Source organism: Epinephelus moara, chromosome 19 (assembly GCF_006386435.1).
Source record: "Epinephelus moara isolate mb chromosome 19, YSFRI_EMoa_1.0, whole genome shotgun sequence".
Taxonomy (NCBI): domain Eukaryota; kingdom Metazoa; phylum Chordata; class Actinopteri; order Perciformes; family Serranidae; genus Epinephelus; species Epinephelus moara.
The window spans coordinates 37,388,528-37,411,932 of record NC_065524.1 but is presented as its reverse complement, the minus strand read 5'-3'; the positions used below and the strand labels follow the sequence as shown (position 1 = coordinate 37,411,932).

Below are 23,405 nucleotides of genomic sequence, written 5' to 3'. Positions count from 1 at the left end.
TGCAGTGATGTTAATGCATCCTAATGAGAATCCTTCTCCAACTGCATTGATACTGATTGTTATGTTAATTAGCCTCCGGTGTCAGATGTGATAAATGTTGTCCATTAGCTAATTAGGATTTGGTGCACTTTAAACAAGTTTCTTAAACACACAGAGTCAAACTGACTCCAAAAAGTCAGTCACCTCATATTACTGCACTGAACCTTTGTAACCTTTTAAACAAAGTTTTGTCGAATACTGAGAAATTTGGTTGTTTTTCTTTTTTTGGATCATGAGTTGTTTCCTTGGCAACAACAACACTTCCTTGAGTCCATGTAAGAAAAAACACAAAACACATGCAGCACATGCTTCGATAGTGAATGAGAGTAACAAGAGGAAGGTCAGTAAAGCTCTACAGCCCACACACACACACACACACACACATACACAGCCTCGCCTGTTTAAAACATATCAGCTCAGAGACACAGATGTTGTCATGGTCTGAATACTTTATGTTGCTTCATGATTTAATGTGTTTGTTAAAGACTATTTTAAGCCTGCTCTATGCAGGAATATCGCACCATTATGCACCTCGCCATTCTGTATGGTACAATCACGGAATAACGGGACAGAGTTGTCTCACCTGTGAGCCAGAAATGGAGGCAGTAACAGCGCTGGAACGATGTCTGTATAAACAGGAAAGCCAGCAGGATCATGGGCGGCACAGCTGTGATGTTTTGATGACAGATTTAAAAAGTAGCTGATAGTGGTTAGCAGCTAACTCAAAGTTGGATACTAAATAAACAGTAAGCAGAATATTGAAGGGGCTATTCATGTACGCAATAATTACAATGCAGTTCCCAAGTCTTACTGCTCTCAAGTCTCAATAGCTTTTAGGCAGTCCTACATTAAAACCACAATTTCTTGTTAGAAAGTTTGGCTTAGATATTTTATCAATGTCAAAACACCTCTTTTATTGGGCGTTATCAGGCCGATAGATAGCTCCACAAGGCCATTATCAGCCCTGATAAATGGCTGTTTTGAACAGCAGTCTCCTGGGTTAAAGCCCTGTGTTTGTTTGACCAGTCTGTTGCTGCTCATCGTACTGGTTCTACCCATCAGTGAAGAAGTCTGTGTTTAGGCACTGGCCATAAATGGTTTGGGTCAAGAGAGCCCACACTTCAGGGGCAAAATTGGGTTTTTGCAGTACAGATTAAATTTACTAGTAGGTGTAGTTGGACCCTCCAAGCCATATCTGTGAGGCTGAAATCACTCATGACATGTATTCAGAGGAGTGATAATATTTAATGTGGGGATCATACTAAAGTAAACAGCTTGAAATGTGAAATAAAACTGAAGCTGATATAAGCTGCCATGTATTATTTATTTATTTTGGCTCTTGATTAGTTAATCAGAATTTATTCTCATTTAGTTTAGTCTCATTTTTCTCGCATAATAGCGAACAGTTTTATATTGTTTTCATATCTACTGTGCAGATAATTCTTAATGACTAACCCAGTGTACAAACAGAGCCTGAAGAGTGTCCTGACCTTGAAGATGAAGCTGAAGTCTCAGGAGGGATGTGTGTGTGTGTGTGTGTGTGTGTGTGTGTGTGTGCACGTGGCAGTCCAGCTGTCAAAAAAAGAAAAAAGGAAAGTCTGTGGTGGTTTGTTGGGTTGCTCTGAACGTCCCGCGATTACTGAAGCGCAGCCTGAAGGAATGTAAAGAGATGGGAGGATGAAGGACTGAAGGAGGAAAAGAAATAGAGGACAGGGGGATGGAGGGATGGATGATAGCTGAACGGATGAATGACAGTTGAAGGTTTTTCTGGATGTTCTTGCTTGTTATATATTGCCATGACTCTTTCACATGTTCTGCAACAACTGGTTGTTTCATCCACCGCCCCTCTCACCTGCCGGTGTAAAAGGACAGCTTTTTTCATTGGTGTCTGACGACCTAAGTCACTGGCGACTTCGGGGTGAGACCCGGTTGCTCAGACATCATAATGTTCTGCAAAAACACTTTTGCTGCTTCTTTGCAGCAACATCCATATTTAAAACATTGTCAACTGTCATGGCTACACATGAGTCTGGACAGACATGGATGTAAACTCTAATTGCTACTTGACTGGTTCACAGCCATGAGGCAGTAGTTGTGGTTTATGAATACATTTTGAATCATCACCATGCAGTCATACATTGACAAAAGCTAAAACACAAGGGCTTGCATGTACGCCCTCATTTCTGGATTTTCCTATTATACTAATGGAAAAAATGCATTCAAAAACTTGTGCTGCAGCATAACATATATAATTTGTGGTGTTAGATTTAGATTGTCTGCTCCTTTAAGACTCCAGTTATTTTTATGTTTTATCCTTCACTGAAAATGGACGTTGATGCCGCTGTTGGCTGGAGTCGAGTTTGTCGCCGTCCCTTATCGAGTGTCCTGCCCGCAGGACCTCTCTCTGCCTGGATGTCAGTGGATGTACAGTGAGCCAGCGCTATGGTATATTTCATATTGAAGAGAAGGTGGCTGTAACTCATAATGACAAGCTGTCAGATTGAATCTGAGTGGCTGCTTGATGCTTCTCTATAATGTATGCAGCTAATGTAAAAAGTGATGCAGCGGACGCAGCAGCAGTCAATATCACAGCCTCTTAACCTTTATAGCTTGTGACACCCCAAAATAAATGACTGCTAGTGACTCCCCAATGTGGACAAACACACACACACACACACACAGATACAGATATATGGGACCTTTATGTTGATCTTTGACACCACATAGTTTTGTCTTCCCCTGTGCGTCTCTCTCTCTTGATTTATGACTGCAGTGTCAGCAGAATCAACCTTTAATACCAGAAAATACCATTAAGATTAATATCTTAACACGATACACTACGGATTTACATTTTCACTGTATTTATACTCTTCAACCTCCTGGTGACCCTTCACAATCCCTCTATAAGCTTCATCTCGACTTTAAGCTGAATAGAAACTCACCTATTATTACATATTGCACTCTGCTCTGGTCGTTAAACTCCAGGACCTATTTAACTAGATAAAGCAATTAAACTTTGTTTCTTAAGTGACGCAGTATATGAACAGGCTTTGTCACTCAGAGTTTGGGGGGGCTGGTGGATGGTGTGTCACCTTGGCAAGAAGCCTGACAAGCTGCAGACCGCTGTGTGAGACCAAAAACAAAAAAACTGGCTGTGATTTACTGAGTCATCGCCGTGTTTCCAGCAGGGATATGGCCACCAAAAGCATTCGTTTTTCACAGAGACCGCTGCGTTACCTGCAGGATTTGTGCCACCAAAAATAGGTAACCAGATATGTGCAGGGCGCATTTGTAGTTTAATACTTTGTGATGGAATGGAATTAATCAGACTGGACTCCTTGAATATTTTTTCATTCTAGGGTTGATTTTGGGTTTAACCAGTCTGGTCAGGTGCACAAGCTTAAACTGGTTTGATGTTATGCAAACCAGCTAAACAAGCATTATAACGACACATTCTGGTAAATTGAAAAGTAGTCTACATCAGCACCCTGTGCCAACAGTGTCACGGCAGTAAATGGAACATGTATTGCAATATGATTATGTAATTAGTATATTATGATTGTTTATAAAAGAACTAACAGTGTCTCAAGCATCTGACAAGCTGTGAGCTGAGCACAGCAATGTGAAGGCTGTTTGTTTACTAGACAGTTCTCATGTTTTTTGGGGTGACGAGACAAGACAGGAGTGCTCTCTTAAGCTTCTTTTATGCAGTTTTGCAAGGCGGGAATGTTGTGTCATTATTCAGCCCCATGGTTCTGTATTAAATGTACGAGCACAGAATAGGGGGGGCATTGTTGTTCCTGTTATTCCTCACTGACAGCAGAAGTCGCAACAGAGCGGGGTCTAATTATGTTCAACTCGGGAGCGGCTGCTGAATGAAGTGCCACACCTAGTGGTACAATTTGTTATAACAGTCCAGTCAGCATTGGGCTTATATTAAAGCAATCTGGTCTCACTCTGAAGTTGTCAAACACTGGTGCTTGAGCAGTGACTTCTGGCGTCAGACACTGATTAAAAAAGCCGTCTTTCATGTCGGCATGATTCGCAGCTGGTCGCTGTTATTGTTAAATGGCGCCCTGTGGCATGAGGGGGAAATGCAGCGTAGTCTGAGTCCAGGGAAGTCTGAGTAGGGTGGGTGGGATTGATGATGAATGGGTCCAACAACCACTGACCTTTACCTGGGCGGCCGGTGTTCCCTGCCGTATGAATGTAAAGCCAAAGCCTGTTCTTTTAAACCTAAACCCAGCCACATGCATGTTGGCTAAATGTAACCACGTGCATTTGTTGTTGAAGGAAAAAAACGTCAATTTGCGGTGTTGGAATGAAGTGCATTTATTTTGAAAGAGACTGTATGCAAACTACATTTCCTGTGAAAACTGACGTTCGAAAACAGACAATGCATGTAACAGTTGACACAGCGTCCCAGGACATCAGCACCCCACACACCCAGAGTACCTTGCACGTTGTACAGTATCTCGACATGAAAAGTCCATGACCAAACGCTGATAAATGATGATGTCAGAGTGAGAATGCGTTAATCAAACTGGTTGTAAATGTTAACGCTGGCCCAACTTTATTTCAGTCTAGCAACAGAAGATCGTGTGGTTCTTCTCACAGACACTAAAACAACTTCTGCCTGTGAAAATACAAAAACAGAAAGAAGATTTAAAGGCAGTGAATCACCCTCGGGTCAACACTCAGCTTAGGGTTGGTGTCACCATCAGGACTATGAGCTGACTTTGTGTAGCATAATATGGTATATGGTGTGGGAGGTGGGTGCATGTTAAACAGTAAGCATTAGTGACAAGCTGTCACAGTGAGTTACCACTGCTGCTGTTACATTATATATGAACATGTACCATATACACCCTCACACAGCAGCAGCCGACTGCTGCAGAGGTCACCGCGTGAGGCCTGCAAGCACGATGCTCACTGAGATGCTTTTCAGCAAAACACTGAATCTCTAACAAGCTGAAGCCAATGCAGAAAGACCTCCGGATGCAGTCTCACAATTAGCTGTTTAGTGAAGTCATTCATAAATTCTCTCCAGGAATAGGCGATTAATTTTTTCTCCAGAAGTGAATTTACAGAGGCTTCATCTGATGTATGTTTATGATAGTCATCAAACATCTCATCATGGTCATCTCTCCCTAGTTTACCTCAGTTACATAATTAATGTTAACAACATGTGATATTATAGCGCACAAAAGATTTATGACATTTTCTAATGTTGGCCGTCTCAAGATTTATAGGTTTCTTGTTAGCTTGCTTCCCTTGGCTCATTTACACTGATTTATTTCATGGGACGGGCATGTCGGGCTAATATTTTTACACTCAGAGACTCATACTACACACACACACACAAACAACATTTCTCTCCTCTTCCTCTCTGCAGCTGGGTCCTGTCCCCTCAGGGTTTGGAAATATAACACTATCACCATTTATTACAATCTTTCTCCAGCTCTCTCTCTCTGCGTTTCTTTCCCACTCTGCCTGAATCATTGCTGGGGCTGCCTCCTCCCTCTACCATCACTCCACTCTTTGTATCTCTTAAATTCTCCTCCTCTGTCTTAAATCACATCGAAGTGGAGGAACCAAAATGGAATCTGCTGTCTGGTTTTGACCAGTGGCCTCATAGTGAGCTCATACAGCCACACACAAGAAGATAATTCCGTGGCCACGAGAAGTCAGTCGCCATTTTCACATGACGATGCACAAGGAAAACAGCAGTATGGTTAATATCCTGCATTGCATTGTGACTGGCTGATGGGTAATATAGTCTGATCATGTCCCTTTATTTCAATTAAAAATATGTTATTTGCTTATTTGCTCAATACAATTCATTCAAATACATTCAATACTACCTACTTTATATTATGGCGATCCTGAAGACATGAAATACATTATGATCGATGGCAGTGGCCCGTCCATAGCTGACCAACGCTACCCAACACAGCAAGGCAAATATGTCATAAACATTTATCAGCCTATAAAAATCCATTCAACACATTCTCACTCTCTGACCTTGTCACATATCGACATTTGGTCGTTTAGATATGTCGTGCAAGTTACCCTGTCCCTGGGTGTGTCTGCTGTTGACGTCCTGGGACGCCATGTCAGCTTCAGCCATGAAGTGTGTTACATGCATTGTAACACTTCAGTTTTCAGAGGAAATGTACAGTTTGCATACAGTCTCTTTCAACATAAAAGCACTACATTGGTGTAATCCCGCAAATTGACGTCAGCAAACGCACATGGTTAAGTTTGGCCAACACACACACTAATGGGTTTAGGCAACAAAAGCATGTGGTTGGGTTGTATTTTATCAATAATATTTCAGACATTTTATTAAGAATTTTTTTTGACATTTTATCAATAATTCTTGGACATTTTATGAATATTTGTTCGGACATATTATCAATAATTAAATTTTGAATTTTGAATTTTTTTTGACATTTTATCAATAATTCTCGGTCATTTTATTAACATTTTTTCGGACATTTTATCAATAATAGTTCGAACATTTTATTAAGATTTTTTTTTGACATTTTATTACTATTTGTGGGACATTTTATTAATATTTGTTCAGACATTTTATGAATAATATTTCTGACATTTTATTAAGAATTTTTTTGACAGTTTATCAATAATTCCTTGACATTTTATTATGATTTTTTTTTTTTACATTTTATTAATATATGTCGGACATTTTATAAATAATTTTTCGCACATTTAATGAATAATATTTTAGACATTTTATCAATAATATTTCAGACACTCTTTTACAATCTTACGGGAGGAGAACACCGGCCTCCTGGGTGAAAGTCAGTGGTTGTTTGACCCCTCCGGCCCACCTCACTCAGACAGCAACCAGACATGGATCATGCCGACGTGAAAGGACGGCTTTTATCGTCAGTGTCTGATGCTGGAAGTCACTGATCAATGACTTCAGAGTTAGACTGGTTCGACCCATTCGCTTTAAGAAAATGAAATGATTTTCTTGTTAACTGAGAGAATGGCACGTATGGCAGGTCAGTAGTGCACATTGTGGCAGAATTTTGACCTGATGAAGGAGCTACTTTAATAGTCAGGTGGATTAACAAAGTGATAACAATGTATCCTGAATGCTTGTAGCAGTTTTCGTGGATATCTGTGCAACAGCTGTTGAAATATTCCAATAAAAACAACAAATGTGAAGCTCATGGTGGGGCTAAAAGAAAAGTCAGAGGACCATCAAAGTGAAAGGATTCATCGTCAGGGGATCAACATTTTGAGGTAACCCATCAAACAGCTGTGAAGATTTCTCAGTTGGTTCCAGTCTGGACCAACAGACAGACAGACAACACTGTCCCTGGAGTCACTAGCATGATGAGCAGAGCTATCAAGATTATTATGAGTTTGTCTGTTGCTTGTGTGTGTGAGTGTGTGTTAGTGTTGCAAAGGGAGCGGGGTTTATGTGAAATTAAATCTATATAATTATAGATTTCCTTCAGAGCTCTCTCTGGAGAGGACAAGAGAAAATGGAGTTTATGAGGGAGAGATGAGAAGCGAAATGAAGAGAAAATCATGTTAGCAGAGGGAGAGAGAGAGAGAGAAAGGAGACAAAGACGTGTGTGAGAGAAGAGGCGCTACAGAGAGAGGAGAGAGGTCTGCTGGGAATCGTTTGGGGTGAGAGAACATTTTCCTCTTCTCGGGAATCTGTGTGAAACCAAATTACTGTAGACAACAGAATTACAGACGCAGACGTTCAGGAGGGAAAGAGAGCAGAAATGAGCAATCGAGAGGAGGCCGAAATGAAAATGATATTGGGAGTGATTTGATTGTTTCGCCTGATTTATATTCAGAGCAGTGATATGACAAAAAGAGAGACAGCAGAGAACATGTCTTCCAACAGAAGGACGCAGTCTCTTTTTGGGTCCGTCAGTGGCAGTTTTGTTCCGCACTTGTTGCACCCTTTAAGTTATGTTGGTGTCATTTGTAAATGTGCAGATCCTAAGCTATCAAAATAGATACTTACATACATTTCAGTAGTTTAATTGCATTACGTAAAGTTTTGCAGATTTTTTAGATTTCGTCCTTAATTGAAGTCCTGACTGTAAATTAATTTTGCAGTATGGCTGCAATGATTAGTCGACTAATCGATTATTAAAATAATCGGTGACTATTTTAGTAGTCAGCTAATTGGTTTGAGTCATTTTTCATAGAAAAGTACTATAAAAGTTCCCCAAAATACTCTTATTGCAGCTTCTTACGTTCAAATATTGGCAGCTTTACACACTCTCCCATAACGGTGAACTAAAACCCTTTGCAGTGAGTACGAAACAAGACATTTGATGACATCATTTTGGGGTTTGGGAGAGACAGACCGACATTTTTCAAATTTTTAACACATTTTTTGATCAAATGATTAGTCGACTATTCGAAGAAATAATCGACAGATTAGTCGACAATGAAAACAATCGTTAGTTGCAGCCCTATTGTGCAGTGAAAGCATTGTACATTTCTGGAAAACAAGCCGTAAATACATGATACATGAACAAATGAGGAAACAACGTAGCTTCTTGGCACTTTTCAGGTGTTACTGTAAACCTCTGTTCACACTGTAAGCTCCTGTACGATCACTTGGACTGTGCAACTGCTCATATCTTATATCTTATATTTAATGGTACACATATTTGAAGCCAAAATAATCCAACAAGTCACAGGTAGCTTATATAGTGCAGGGCTGATGTTTGCTTTTATGGTCAAAATGCAGCTCATATGCTATGTCACTTTAGAAATGCTGATATGATACGTATGAAACAAATGTAACCAACCTCATTCGGAAGTTGTCTTATACTGGCACTTGGTTAGTGATTTCCTGCTTCAGACAACAATGAAAAAAGCAATCCTGTTATGTCAGCATGATAGGTGGCCGGTCGCCATTGTTGTTTAACAGTGCATGGTAGCATCGGGGGAAACACGGAGGGACAACAACAAAAGTTAAGCAGGTGGAAGTCCGAATATAGCGGGTGAGAGGGTTGGTTGATGGGTCCAACAACCACCAATTTTCACACGGGAGGCTGGTGTTCGCTTCCCATAAGATTGTCAAGCCAAACCCTGTTCTTTTTTCCAAAACCCAATGCGGTGTGTGGGTTGGCAAAATGTAACCACGCGCATTTGTTGTTGAAGGAAAAAAAATAGTGAATTTGGGGTGTTGTACTGATGAAGTGCTTTTATTTTGAAAGAGACTCTATGCAAACTGTACATTTCCCATGAAAACAGAAGTGTATTTTGAAAACAGACAATGCATGTAACAGGCTGAAGTTGACACGGCGTCCCAGAACGTCAACAACCAACACACCCAGGGTACCTTGGACGTCATATGTGGACGTTAAAAGTCCATGACCAAACGTTAATATGTGATGGGGCAATTTGGGCTGTAACAGGAGGTGAGTAATTATTAAACAAATGGGTGAGGTATCCCTGGTTGGTGAGGTTGGGGAACCATCATAGTTTGGTTTGAAATTCCTACTTCAAGTTATGGGACAACTGCTGCATTAAAAGCAGCAGTTGTCCTTGATGCTAACCCTTCCTCTGCCTAACCTAAAATTGCCTGGTATCGTAAAATTAACTTTTGGCTGTGTTAATGATGCACCACCATATTAAGTATCCCATACCATGAGGTCCAAGATTGAAGCAGGCAGGTTTGTGCTCTTTATATTCATGAGAACACATTAGGCATGTGTCACATCTAGAGGGCACGAAGAAACAGCATCAGAACGCTTTGGTTACAGAGAAAGAATAAACCAACAAATCAGAGAGCCCTCCTCTCTCAGCTGTAATGTGATGAAGACAGACAGATCCAGAGTGACGGGCAGTGAGACAGATAAAGAAGTGGACAGGCAAACAGGCAGAGGATGGACGGACAGAGTAAACAGACGGATCAGACAAACAGAAATGGAGAGGAACAGGATCGTTCTGTAATCTAATGATGATGATGACTGAGAGACAGTGTGTGTGTGTGTGTGTGTGTATGTGTGTGTGTGTTGACTCTGGCTCTAATTATCTGTCACACACTGAAATGGAATAAGTCCTCCAGGAGAGAGAGTTGGAAAGAGGAGGAGAAGGAGAGAGAAGACGGTGGGAGAACGATGTGTGCAGGGCAAGACTGCAGTTATGTAACACGACCCCCTGCTGCACTACTGTCATAAGACCTGACAGACACACACACACACACACACACACACACACACACACACACACACATACAGACAGATGGTTCTTGTTTTTAATTATCTTTTATTTTTATTGATTTATTTGTGGGAAAAATTCACTCTATATCCTCTATAAATGTCAGGGCATTAATTAATTGATTAATTTAAGCAATATATAATGTGATAGTTAACAAATTATTGAGATCATTGATGATGTATATATTGTACTTTGTTTCTTATTTTAGATGGGGAATATGACAGTGTTCATCTCCCCCTCCTTATCTTAGTTATGGTTGAGGTTGGCGGAGTGATTCGAAGTAAAGTCCAGTATACACTGCTTAATTCTGACCATCTCACTGTGTGACTGCAGTTACCACCTACGCAGGGGCGTGACTATAGACAGTGCAGGCAGGGTGGTTGCACTGGGGTCCATGAGGCAAGGGTGCCCTCATGTCCCAGTATGTCGGGACTAAAACAGGGCCTTGTGGGAAATGTCATCTACTCATGGATGAGAAACCGGTGCTCGTGACAGTAAAAGATGTAAATGTTAGTGCTGTCCTCGGCTTAGTTAGCTCAGTTGTGCTAGGTGAGCTAGACGCACGTTTCCTTCTGCGTGGTGATTTGACTGGCAGGTTTAGTTTTGTAGAAAGAAAATACTTCCTACATGAAACTGTTCACAGCAAGGTCTTTGGATTATTTTGAGTAACCGGGTCATGATTTCTGGAAAGAGACCATGGTGATGAGTTTGTCAAATGTACTTTTTGGTGCTTTGAGCACCACAAGTTGAGTGCCATCTAGTTCCATTATACTGTAGAGGAGGCAGACACCTCTACGGCCGATATCGTCAGCTCTCAGCAACTCACTCCAAAACTATCTAGATTGATTCATTTTAATTTGGGGGTGAACTCTCCCATTAAAGAAGAACAAATATGAGACTTGCAGCAAGTGGCCAAAAAAGCAAATAATGCAGCTTCATATTTCTTCAATGATAGGTGACCAGTTTTGTCAATTTTTTCTTTAACAATTGTTGAAAATTTGAGTAAAACAAAATCTATCTATAGTGACCCATCTGTAATCTCACTGTGCCAAAAGTATTTTCCAATTTGAACATACAAGTTCACACACACTGACCTCATCCATCTCTCTCCACCTCCCTGCAGTGAGCTCCAACCAGAGCCATGGGGAGTACCCAGACTGCCGGAGTGAGAGGGAGTCCGGAGGGGAGGCGTCTCTCCTGGTGTCTCCGCTGGTGGTGGCGGGGATCGTTATAGGCCTGGTCCTCTTCCTCTCCTGCATCACCATCATCGTCGGCAGCCTGCGCAAAGACAGTCGGCTCAGAAACCCACACCTCCGAGCGAGCTACGGTCAGTCTGCGTCTCAACTGTTGACTTTATGACTAACTCACCAACCGTGATGGAGCTGCCAGGCACCTGAGGTCATAGGTGTTCTGTAGCAGCGCACTGAAGTCAACAGAGGAACCACAGATTAGCGTCATCAGAACATGACGTCACTGCTAAGATGTGGGGGCTTCAAATATCTGCTGAAATGTGTGTTTTATTTGGTCTGAAATTCACTACACACCTTCATGCACATAACATGCTTCCTAAATCTTCAGCAGGTTTCCACTGTCCCTGCAGAATGTAAATATTTCGAGGTGCTGAATATTAAATAATCGTAGCTGCCATGTCTTTGTAAGCTGTCGAAATAATGAGATTACAGTTGCATCCATCACCTTGGTTGTTAAAATACAACTGGATGTCCCCAAACTCTCCATTCACACAGGTGTTTATCTTCCTGTCTTTGTCTCTGCAGGTCTGGACGGTTTTTCTTACGGAGGTTCAGTAGGAGAACTGAGATCTACCTGCTTAGAAGACTTTCCTCCTGGTTTAGACTTTGATTCATACAGAGAGACTTTGTCTCAGGTCAACAGCCTGTACCCCGACTCACCGCCACGGTAAGTTCCTTGTTCAGGTACGAAATCCTGTTTTTGAAGGTTTGACTGTTCGCCATCTTGCAAAGACGTAGGGCCCTCTTACACCTACCTTGTCGTGTCCATCCTGAGTAGCTTTTTCCATATTTATGCCGAGCATCCGCACGACTCCAATGTTTGTGAACCCCTAAAACAGAGACTTTTGAAAACCCTTCTGACCCCGTTATAGTTAACACATTCTCACTCTGACTTGTCACATCGAGATTTGACGTGCAAGGTACCCTGGGTGTGTTGGTTGTTGACGTTCTGGGACAGTGTGTCAACTTCAGGACTGTTACATGCATTGCCTGTTTTCAAAATACACTTCTGTTTTCACAGGAAATGTACAGTTTGCATACCGTCTCTTTCAAAATAAAAGCACTACGTCCATACAGATTGTTTTTTCCTTTAATGAGAAACGCATGGTTACGTTAAGCCAACGCACATGTGGTTGGCTTTAGGGAAACAAAAAAAACAGGGGTTGGCTATACAATCTTACAGGAAGCAAACACCAACCTTCACCTGGCCTCCTGGGTAAAAATCCGTTGTTGGACCCATCCACCGACACCCCCTCCCAGCCCTACTCTGACTTTTGCCCGCTTAACTTTTGTTGTCCCCCCCTGACACCACTGAGTGACCGTCCGCATATCATGGCGTAAAGGATGGCTTTTTTCATCTGTGTCTGACGCTGGATATCACTGACCAAGCATTGGTATTCGATGACTTCTGTGTGAGAATGGGTTGTTATAGTTTGAAATCCAGGACTGCATTTTTGTGTGGGGGGACAGAAACGTAGACTGAAAATGATGATGCCGACACCCACGTACCACTCTAATACACCACTGTATTTGCTTTGCAAAGAGTCCCAATCATTTTCCACTGCCTTGACCACCTTAAACACTTTCAGTAACAGTTCCACCTTGTCGTCAGTCCAAGCAAAAAAAATTCTGGTGTTGCTTTTTGCCATTGCCGTTCTTCCTCCATTGTATTTTCTGCAACTGAGCAACCAACTGCAGAGTAGACCGTCTGCTTCCTGTTTACATCAGCACGTGTAGGTCCAGTGTACACGTGTGGATGCCAGCCGATATCCGAGCCAAAACTTCCTCTTCAGTACCCCAGTCATTTTGCCTAATCTGTACGAACCAATTTCTTTTTGTTTTAAAAAATTCAATTTCTTCTTTTTGAAAAAGCTAATGACAAAGCCAACTCGTCGTGCTGCAGTTCCCGTATGATTGGTTAATACTACTAGACAACAAATGGTAACTGGGACGCTTCTATTACTAGAATCTTCTGTGTACATACGCAGAATCTGTTTAGATCAGTATGGATGTAGCCTCAAATCAAAGTCTCTGTGCTAAGCTAAGTTAGCCGGCTGTTAGTGGTGACTTCATCTTTAGTGTACAGATGAAAAAAGGTGGCATCTGGAGCCATGTCCACTTGACTTTACCCTGCAGATTTATGTTTTTACAGACAGACACTGTTGGTATCATATAACAGCTCATGTTCACGTGACACTTGAGCAAAAATATTCAAAAAATTACCTGGAATCAAAAGAAAATCTTCAGCCAGGACTTTCCTCACCCACCACCAGCTGCCGTATATGAAGGAGTGAGCAGACCACTCACCAATTATGTCAAATGTCAAATCTAAACCGCAACTGACTGTTCAGCCCGTGTCCCCCGCTGCTCTCTGTGCACTCGCCTTGACCCTTCATCTCCGTTTATTCAGTTATTAAGGAGCACGGCTACCTTCGGTGCCCTTTGTGAGGGTGCAGGGATAAGTGTTTGTGCACTGTGTGTGTGAGAGAGGGAGAGAACGAGAGAAAGAAAGCGCTCGCTAAAGGCCAATGTCATGGTGTTTTTGATCTAAATGTCAGCTGGTCTAATTGGCAGCTTTAATAATTCACATACATCCCTCCCCTGCAGTGTGTATGTGTGTTTCATTCTCCTTTCTCTGCCTCAGAAACATTCCCTCGCTTTAACCCCTATGAATCGATCTGAGGTTGGATCGTATCTTATCTTTCCTATTTGTTCATTAAAAAGGAGTTCATTACTGACTGAGACAATTGTTTCTGACTTTCCGATGTCCTCGCTCACCAGCCGCCTCGTCTCAAACTGAACGACTATCAGTATCAATGCAAATAAAATAAATTCCTATTTAAAAGTTTTCTTTTACCAACTTAATTTCTCAGAAATCTTTTTATGTCCGTCAGTTTTGAATAGCATGCTAGGATAGCCCCAAATTTAGCATGAAAGCCTCAGATGAGTTCACACATTTCTAATTTAGGCAATCACCAGTTCTCATCGGTACTATAGGTAAAGGTTGATGTTGATTCATGCTGATTTAAGTCACATTCATCATGTTAAACTGATGCTGAAGGTGTGCTGGAGCAGGATTACATTTGGTCAGCAGTAGGCTTCATGTTTGCTGAGGTGTTTGAATGATGCTCGGTGCTGCAGGGTCCTTAGATGGGCCAAGAAAATGTTCCCACGCACTAAAGCAGCTCCCTGCAGATTACTACATTTATGCTGTGTCTTTACTTCAGTTTAACATGAGATGGAGTAACGTTAAACACCACAGCATCGACACAAGAGGGGAGAAAGGAGAGGGGAGCTAGATAGCTACGTCAGTGTTCTGGCAGGAAACCACAGCGTTCTGGACAGCCTGTGTGAGAGCCGGACTCTCTGGCCCGGACGATGGGACAGCAGCCAATGCACATGCACACACACACACACACACACAAAGACACATCCAAATAAACACACATACATACATTAATACAAACTGCACATTTTGTTTACCATAGTGCTGACAAGTCGTTGTTTGGTACCCTGTCAACAAGCAGGTAGTTGCAGTCATGTGATGATCCTGCAGGGTGTGTGTGTGTGTGTGTGTGTGTGTGTGGGCCACAGATGGTTGAGGGAAACTCAGAGAACTCGGATCAACAGCTCACCTACCGAGAATGTGAACGTTGCGCTTCCGACATACACACACACACTCACACACACACACTGTCTCCCAGAAGAAGTCACACTCACGGATCAGCTGCTCACCTGTGGAGACTGAAAGCTTCTGCTTCCTCTCAGGGAGAAGCTTTGGCTCACACACAGACACACACACACATGCTCACACACACTGCTTGCTTTCCGATTTGTGTTGCATGATAATCTCGGGGAGCAAGACGAGGGAAACTGTTGCACAAAGTTGAGAAAGTTAATGTGTTGACTGCTTGGGATTTTTGTCTACTGAATTCCATCGGCCATTTTGTTTTTGAGAAATTTGTGTTGAGCTTACAACACCTGGCCAGTGGTTGACATGATGTACATGAGTCCACTGTAGTGCCTTATATGCGACTTTATCATATACATATTATTAAGGCTCAAAGTTACATGTATTAAAGGGCGGGACTGCTTCTGTGACAGGCTGTCTGCAAGGCTTTACCACGGTCTGTGCAACCCGGTCTCACTCTGAAGTCATCGAATACTAGCGCTTAGTCAGTGACTTTTTGGCATCAGACGTGAAAAAAGACATCCTTTCACATTTGCATGATACGTAGCCGGTCATTCAGGAGCACCAGGAGGAAACGCAGCTGGACCACAACGAAAGTGAAGGGGGCGAAAGTCCCAGTACGGTGGGAGAGTGGGGTGGTGGATGAATCCAACAACCACCGACTTTCACCCTGGAGGACGGTGTTTGCTTCCCGTATGAATGTAAAGCCAAACCCTGTTTTTTCCTAAACCCAACCACGTGCGTTTGTTGTTGAAGGAAAAAAACACCAATTCGCAGTGTCGTACCAACGTAGTGCTTTTATTTTGAAAGAGACTGTATGCAAACTGCACATTTTGTATTTTGAAAACAGACAACGCATGTAACAGGCTGAAGTTGACAGGGCATCCCAGAACATCAACAACCAACACACCCAGGGTACCTTGGATGTCATATGTGGACATGAAAGTCCATGACCAGTTGTCAATATGTCATGAGATCAGAGTGTTGATCTATGGGTCAGATCCACCCTCTCACTCAAATATGGTCACTTCTGGTACCAAAAAACGGTGGCTACGGCTGAAATGTCAAACTCAAGGCTTGAAAATTACGCCGGAATTCCACTGGATGCATGTCCGTTGCGAAACAGCTGTGCTGGTTATCCGCTGCGTGCTCCGCCATCCATCAACACCCACCAGCTGCGTTTGCTGTGCGGAGTGGTGCAGCTTTGCCGAACAGCGGGAGTCACGAGGACCCACGAGATCTCGTGAATTCATGCATAATGGCGCGATATGACAAGATGTAGTTTCTATAAACAGAACCACAAAACCAGAGGAGTTGTAGGAAGACATCTGGGTGCACCTCCATGATTAACATCTCCTCGTCCATGGTGTCAACGGGGTGAAATGACCTGTTGACTTCAGGCCTGCCTCCGCCCATTATGACGTTTTCAAGGTGTAGTGCAGGGAAATATGATCCGCCGTGAACACTGTGTATTTTATTTTGAAAATTAACCGGATGTTTTATTTTGTTTCTGTGCACGACTTCCTGCCCCGCACGATCTGCTCTGTGCTGAATTGTTGCGTTGTGCTCCGGCATCCAGCAAAAATAGAAGTCCTGCGTATCTGTTGCGGAGGGCTCCGGAGTGCCAGAGCTGAGACGGAGCGGGAACGCAGCACAGCCGCAGCCGGTGGAAGCACACACATTGACTAGAATTGAAAGTAATTATTACCAGGGATTTTAGTCCCGTCCGAACGCCATGTCTGTAATCTTTACAGATAACGTCAGTAAAAATGACCATGACTTTTACCTTCTGCAAAATGGTCCAGAGAAAATACCTCAGGTAATATTAATCCCGTGTGAACGCGATCCTCTGTAACAAAATGTATCTAAATATTCCGTCACATCCTGTTTACAAACATTTTTCCGCGTTCACAACTAGCTTTCCACGCACGTATTGGGCTAATCATTAATTATTATTACACATACAGGAAGCAACGTGCCGCACACATGCCGACAGGGAGGTGACGCCAGGGCGCAAACCGAGTTACCACTCCCATCTCTGGTAGAATCACAGAGATTTCTTGTCCTGTGCGAATCGGACATTTATATTACAGATCCCTATGTAATAGTTCTTATGTCTAAAACTAACCACACATTAACCATAGCATTGTTGAAACGTGAAGTTCAACCCGTAACGTGGAAATGTAACAAATCCATGGTTTGCAGAAACATACAATACCCTCATTTACTCTGGTGATTGGGTCAACACACAGTATTTCTTGGCATAACGAGTATGAAAAGATCCTAGAAATAAATGACCTGTTCAGCAGCAGACGTGTCAGAGTAATGAGCTTGTTACATGTTGCCGTGTCATACTGTATGACACCAACGGTCAGTGTCACTGACAAAGGCAAGAAGAGCATACTCAGGTCAGGATGTCTCACAGCATCTTAACACTGAGTCAGGGAGCAGTGAGAGATAAGATGAAATGATAACAGCTGACAGCAGGATGAGGACAGAGAGAGAGAGAGAGAGAGAGAGAGAGAGAGAGAGAGAGAGAGAGAGAGAGAGAGAGAAGGTAAGGGCTCAATAATCAAATCTCCAGAACAAGTGTACCATGGTATCCTGTCATCTTGTAGGATCAAAGTGATGTTATCACAGACATGTAAAGAGATGCAGCGTGGGCAGGTTTACAGTACAGTACAGTCAGAGGAGACGCATGACTGACTGTGATCTGAGGAAACCTGAGCTGCTGAACGTCATCTGAAACTTTACTTCACATGTGAAGTCTGTGGCTGTGGGCTTCATCATCCTGTGAGCTGCTTTATGCTGAGAAATCGGATACACACACCTGTGAGTGCAGCATCTATATGGTTCTCCAGCTCCACAGGCAAGTACCTCACAGTGGTAGCAAGCAGGAACATGCCAGCTTTACACACACGTAAACACATTTCCACACACACGCACACAGAGACCATATGGTCCGTGCTGTATCTCGAGCTGTCCGGCATCCAGCTCTGTAGAGCGTCACAACCATCGCATGAAAACATGCCAGAGGTCCTCCTTTTCTCATGATCTGTGTGTATCTGACTTTTACTTCTTCCTCTATCATGACAAATATCTGTTAAAGTTAAGCCACAAAAATTGCCCGGTTCAGGTGGGGAAAGATTCTGGCATTGTTCAAAGACACTAACGTTGACTGTTGGTAGCAGAAGCCTGTCTTCTAGAAATTGTGTTTATATTGACTGAACTGTTTCCATCAGCCTGTTTAGATGCGCATCTAGAAGTATCGCATTGGAAAATTATGATGGAAACGGCAAAATTCGAATTAAAATCCCCTGATTTGCACAAACTAAAATACACTCGCTTTAGCTTTTTGGTTGATTCGAAAAAATGTTGATACGCAAAACGGGGGATGGAAACAGTTATGTTCGAATTAAGTCTGACGTAGCGCACCTCTCTCCATGGTGATATCCACACTCCGGGTCGGGAAGGTGGTAATGCATTTACAAGCTGGTTGCCAACCGCCAGAAAACGTAGAAGAAGAAGAATGCGAGACTTGTTTTGTTTCCGGTTCTGCGGAAAACTTGCGCAAGTTCGTAGTTTTCACCAAAGTCCGTACATTTAATGGAAACACACAGGATTCGTATTTGTTTTAATGTCCCAATGATTCAAACCACTTTTGGATGGAAACATAGCTAGTGGAATCTTCGTGCACAAAATGTATCTGCTTCACGCTTGTACTCTTTTGTTGAGATTGTGGTACATCTGAATACATTCATTCGTTCGTTTTCCATAACTGTTTAAACTGTTGGGGGTAGTGGAAGGACTGGAGCCTATCCCAGCTGACAGTTGACATGGTACACCTGGGAGCAGGTGTACCATGGGGAGAACATACATCAATGGGCTTCCCCACCCTGGGTTTGAACCATGAACCCTCTTGGTGTGAGGCCACGCTGCTAACAACTGCACCACCATGTCGACATATCTGACAACATTTAGCACCAATGTCAACAAGCATCGACAGAAAATATAGTCATCACTATGGATGAGTGATAGCCTCATCCACCATCTTCTTTTTTGCATCATGTCCTGACACTACAACTCGCTTCACCAAAAACACTCTTTCCAGTAGGTGAATCATCATCTCCTGTTGTGTGCTACATGTGTGAAAGAACAACTCAGATTCTCCCGTCATTGTCCAGAGTTTATATGAGAAAACAGCCCAATATGGAGCTACAGAGTCGGGGGAATATTGTTTGCAGGACCATGAGAAACCCAAAAGAAATTACTGGTGGTGTGGCTTCAACAGGAAACAACATGCACACTTTACTCAACTCAACTCAACTCAACTCAACTCAACTCAACTTTATTTATAAAGCGCTTTAAAACAACCACAGCTGAAACAAAGTGCTGTACATAGGAGGTCATAAAACAACAAAACAGTATGATAATAAAAAGCAGTTAAAACAAAAAACAATGAAAACAACAACAAACAAATAAAAACAGAGCGAGGTCTCACGCTGGGTTAAAAGCCAGTGAGTAAAAGTGGGTTTTAAGGTGGGTTTTAAAAACAGACAGTGAGGAGGCCTGTCTGATGTGCAGAGGTAGATTATGCCACATTTTTGGAGCAGCAACGGAGAATGCACGGTCTCCTCAAGCGTTCGCTTGGACCTCGGTACCTCAAGGAGCAGCTGATCAGCTGACCTGAGGCACCGGGCAGGGGCGTAGGGGTGAAGAAGCTCAGAGAGGTAGGGTGGGGCGAGGCCATTTAAAGATTTAAAAACAAATAAAAGGATCTTAAGATGAACTCTAAAGTGCACAGGCAGCCAGTGGAGGGAGGCCAGGATGGGTGTAATGTGCTCTCTCATTTGTGCTCCAGTTAGCAGACGAGCGGCAGCATTCTGGACTAACTGGAGACGTGCAAGGGAGGACTCGCTAACTCCAAAATAAAGTGCATTGCAGTAATCCAGCCGAGATGTAAGGAAGGCATGGATTACTGCTTCAAAGTGCTGATGTGCAAGAAAAGGCTTCACCTTTGCAAGCTGCCTGAGGTGAAAGAAACTCGACTTTACAACTGCACTAATTTGGCGGTCCAATTTAAAATCACTGTCCATCTTAAAACCCAAGTTAGTAACAGTAGACTTTGCATAAACTGCCAAAGGACCCAGATCAACAGGGGAGGAAAAACAGGAGCCGCTGGGGCCAAACACCATCACCTCTGTTTTTTTCTCATTAAAATTTAAAAAGTTTAGGGCCATCCAGGCTTTGATATCTTCAAGACATGACAGCAGGGGTTTGAAGGAAAAGGCATCGCTCTTACTCAGAGGGACATATATCTGGCTGTCATCAGCATAGCAATGAAAAGCGACACCATGCTTTCTGAAGATAGACCCTAGGGGAAGCATATACAGGGAGAAAAGCAGGGGTCCTAAAATTGAACCCTGTGGGACCCCATATAAAAGCGGAGCGGAGGAGGATTCACACGCACCAAGACCAACACACATAGTCCTGTCAGCTAAGTAGGACCTGAACCAGTCCAGGGCGCTACCACCAATGCCCACTAGCTGCTGCAGACGTTTTAACAAAATGTTGTGGTCTACAGTGTCAAAGGCAGCGGTCAAGTCGAGCAGGACAAGAACAACATAGTTTACAGGCTTTATTTATGGAGGGTGCAGGACTGAGACAAAGAAAGGAGGGAAGGAAAAGAAGAGGAGGAGAGAGGAAACTTAACATTTTTTTAGTAAAGCATTTTCTTGGACAGCAGCATGAAACTGCCACTGAGCAATAACTGACTGATTTATTGATTTTGTTTTAACCGTCATTTTACATGAAGCAGAAATACAGATGGATGGACAAACAGAAGCAGTTGTGTAACTCCCAGCATGCGTCTCAGAGGAGACAAATTATTTTCACTCAGCCACACCTAGCTGTCACACACACTCACACTTGTTAGCAGAGCACACATAAACACCACACACTCATTATCTAGTGTGAGCTTTGTGCAGAGATACACAGGGGGCCGCAGGGAGCCGAGGAGCTCGTGACTCCTGAGAGACCAGACACGCAGAGATTTTCACTGTGTTACAACACCTCTGAAACACCCAACACACACGCTCCCCTCTCGCCAATTTTCACCTCAACATGTGTCACACTGGCATGAATGTTCAAGGTCGGATTTCCCAAAGCAAAACAAAATAATCAGGATAAATATTTTTGTACTGTAGATATCCCTGGGGGTGTTAGGGAGTGTGTGTTAGAAGAAAACTGCTATCATAAAAAAGAGTCTCACAGAAAGAGACAACTACAGTAGAAATACTGAATTTAAAAACAGGTAAAAAAAGGGCTGACAGTCAGCTCGCTCACCAGAAAAAAACATCCGCATTGTGGGTTTCTGCAAACCACCAATTCCTTATATTTGTACATTTTATACGTGTCATGTCAGCATTTCTTAAGTGACATATGATATGAGCTGGCTTTGTCATCAGGAGTTAGAGGGGATGGTGGATGGTGGATGGTGTGTCACCTAGATGAGGCCAAGTTGCCAAGGTGGTATGATACGCACTGGTTGGCTGCAGTTTGTAACAATGCCACTGGCAACTACCATTAAATAAAAAACGAGAAAGTCCATATAGGACGGGCTGAGGGGGAGGTGGATTGGTCAAATAAACACCGGACCTTCACCATGCAGCCTGCTGTTCAGCTCCTGTGTGAAATTTAAGCCAACTTTTGTTGCCTAAACTTAAGGAAATCAACCTAAAAACAAAGTGTTTTACCTATGTTGTAACTTTCCTTTGAAAAAGACGAGCAGAAACTGTGCAGTTCCTGTAAAAACAGAAGTGTATTTTAAGTGTATTTCTGGTTCTGCTTTAAACTGGTTCTCTTTATATTTATCCAAGAGATCCCTCTTTGTCTCTGTCAGTAACTCATTTTCTATCTTGCCTCCCATCTCCTGTGGTGTACCCCAAGGTTCCATACTTGGGCAAGTCCTCTTCTCGATTTATTTACTTCCGTTAGGCCACATTATTTAGAAACATCATACAGTATATCTTTTCACTGTTACGCCGATGACACACAGAGCTACCTCCCCTTAGAGCCAGACAAGTCAAATTTGATTGGGAGTTGAAGTTTGACAAACAAATCAATCAAGTAGTAAAATTAAGTTTCATGCAGCTGCGCACCATCTCCAAACTCAAATCAGTTCTTTGTAACTCTGACCTGGAGAAAGTCATCCATGCCTTCATTTCCTCCAGCTGTCTACAAAGTGTTAAAACGGCCTCACCCCCTCTCACATCAAAGAGCTCCTCTTCCCATATCACACTGTGAGAGAACTGAGACCCAAGACTAAGATTTAATCTGAGATTTAAAGATTCGCAACAAGACCAAACGTACGTTTAGGACGTATCAGAAAAATGTGCAGCAGTATGAACTGGCCGGTCTGAGCTTGACTCAAGCCGGCTGATGATGTCAACTGCAACTGAGCTGGTCAAATGGCCAGCAGCTGGTTTTAGAACGTAAAGCACATCGCCTGTTTCTACAGCCAGTTGACTTGTAGTAAAAACCTGCAGGTCAAGTCAAAGTGACCGCAGATGGTGTGTTTACCTGCTGCGGCAGGTGCTCCATTGCCGTCGAGCTCTCTGTTTCCATTTCACGTGTGCCAGTGTCAGACAGTGGGTCGCTGCTGCTGCATTGCTGTATGTGCTTATGCCTCCTCACACACACACACATTCTCATTGACTAACTAATTGGTGCTGCTACCTTATATTATTGTTGCATATTGATTATGAATACATTCCACCTGATGCTCATTTTGTTTATGTGTTTTGCCGTTTCATTACAACTACAAATGCAGCTGTAGCCAGTATCTCAAATCAGAATGGAAGTATAGAGAGTTGTTGACTAGAGATGATACACCGTCTCATCTAGTTGCATTGGTGTGAACCAGCAGGTTTTTAGAACATTGCAGAACAGAGCATTGCAAGTAGTTTCAACTCATCTCATTGCAGATCTTTGACTGAACTGGGCTTAAAGGGACAGTGCACCCAAAAATGAAAATTCAGCCATTATCTACTCACCCATATGCTGAGGGAGGCTCAGGTGAAGTTTTAGAGTCCTCACAACACTTGCGGAGATCCAAGGGGAGAGGAGGTAGCAACACAACTCCACCTAATGGAGGCTGACGGCGCCCCAGATTCAAACGTCCAAAACCACAA

General features: G+C 42.8%; 1 protein-coding gene across 2 annotated transcripts in view; it reads left to right on the top strand.

Annotated features, from left to right (window-relative positions):
- bean1 (brain expressed, associated with NEDD4, 1) overlaps positions 1 to 23,405 on the top strand; it is a 63,807-nt gene that overhangs the window by 36,085 nt on the left and 4,317 nt on the right. For both annotated transcript variants that reach the window (XM_050071323.1, XM_050071324.1), the window contains 2 exons: positions 11,396 to 11,599; positions 12,048 to 12,189. In XM_050071323.1, the coding sequence (XP_049927280.1) occupies positions 11,396 to 11,599; positions 12,048 to 12,189 (346 nt within the window). The remainder of the gene's footprint in view (positions 1 to 11,395; positions 11,600 to 12,047; positions 12,190 to 23,405) is intronic.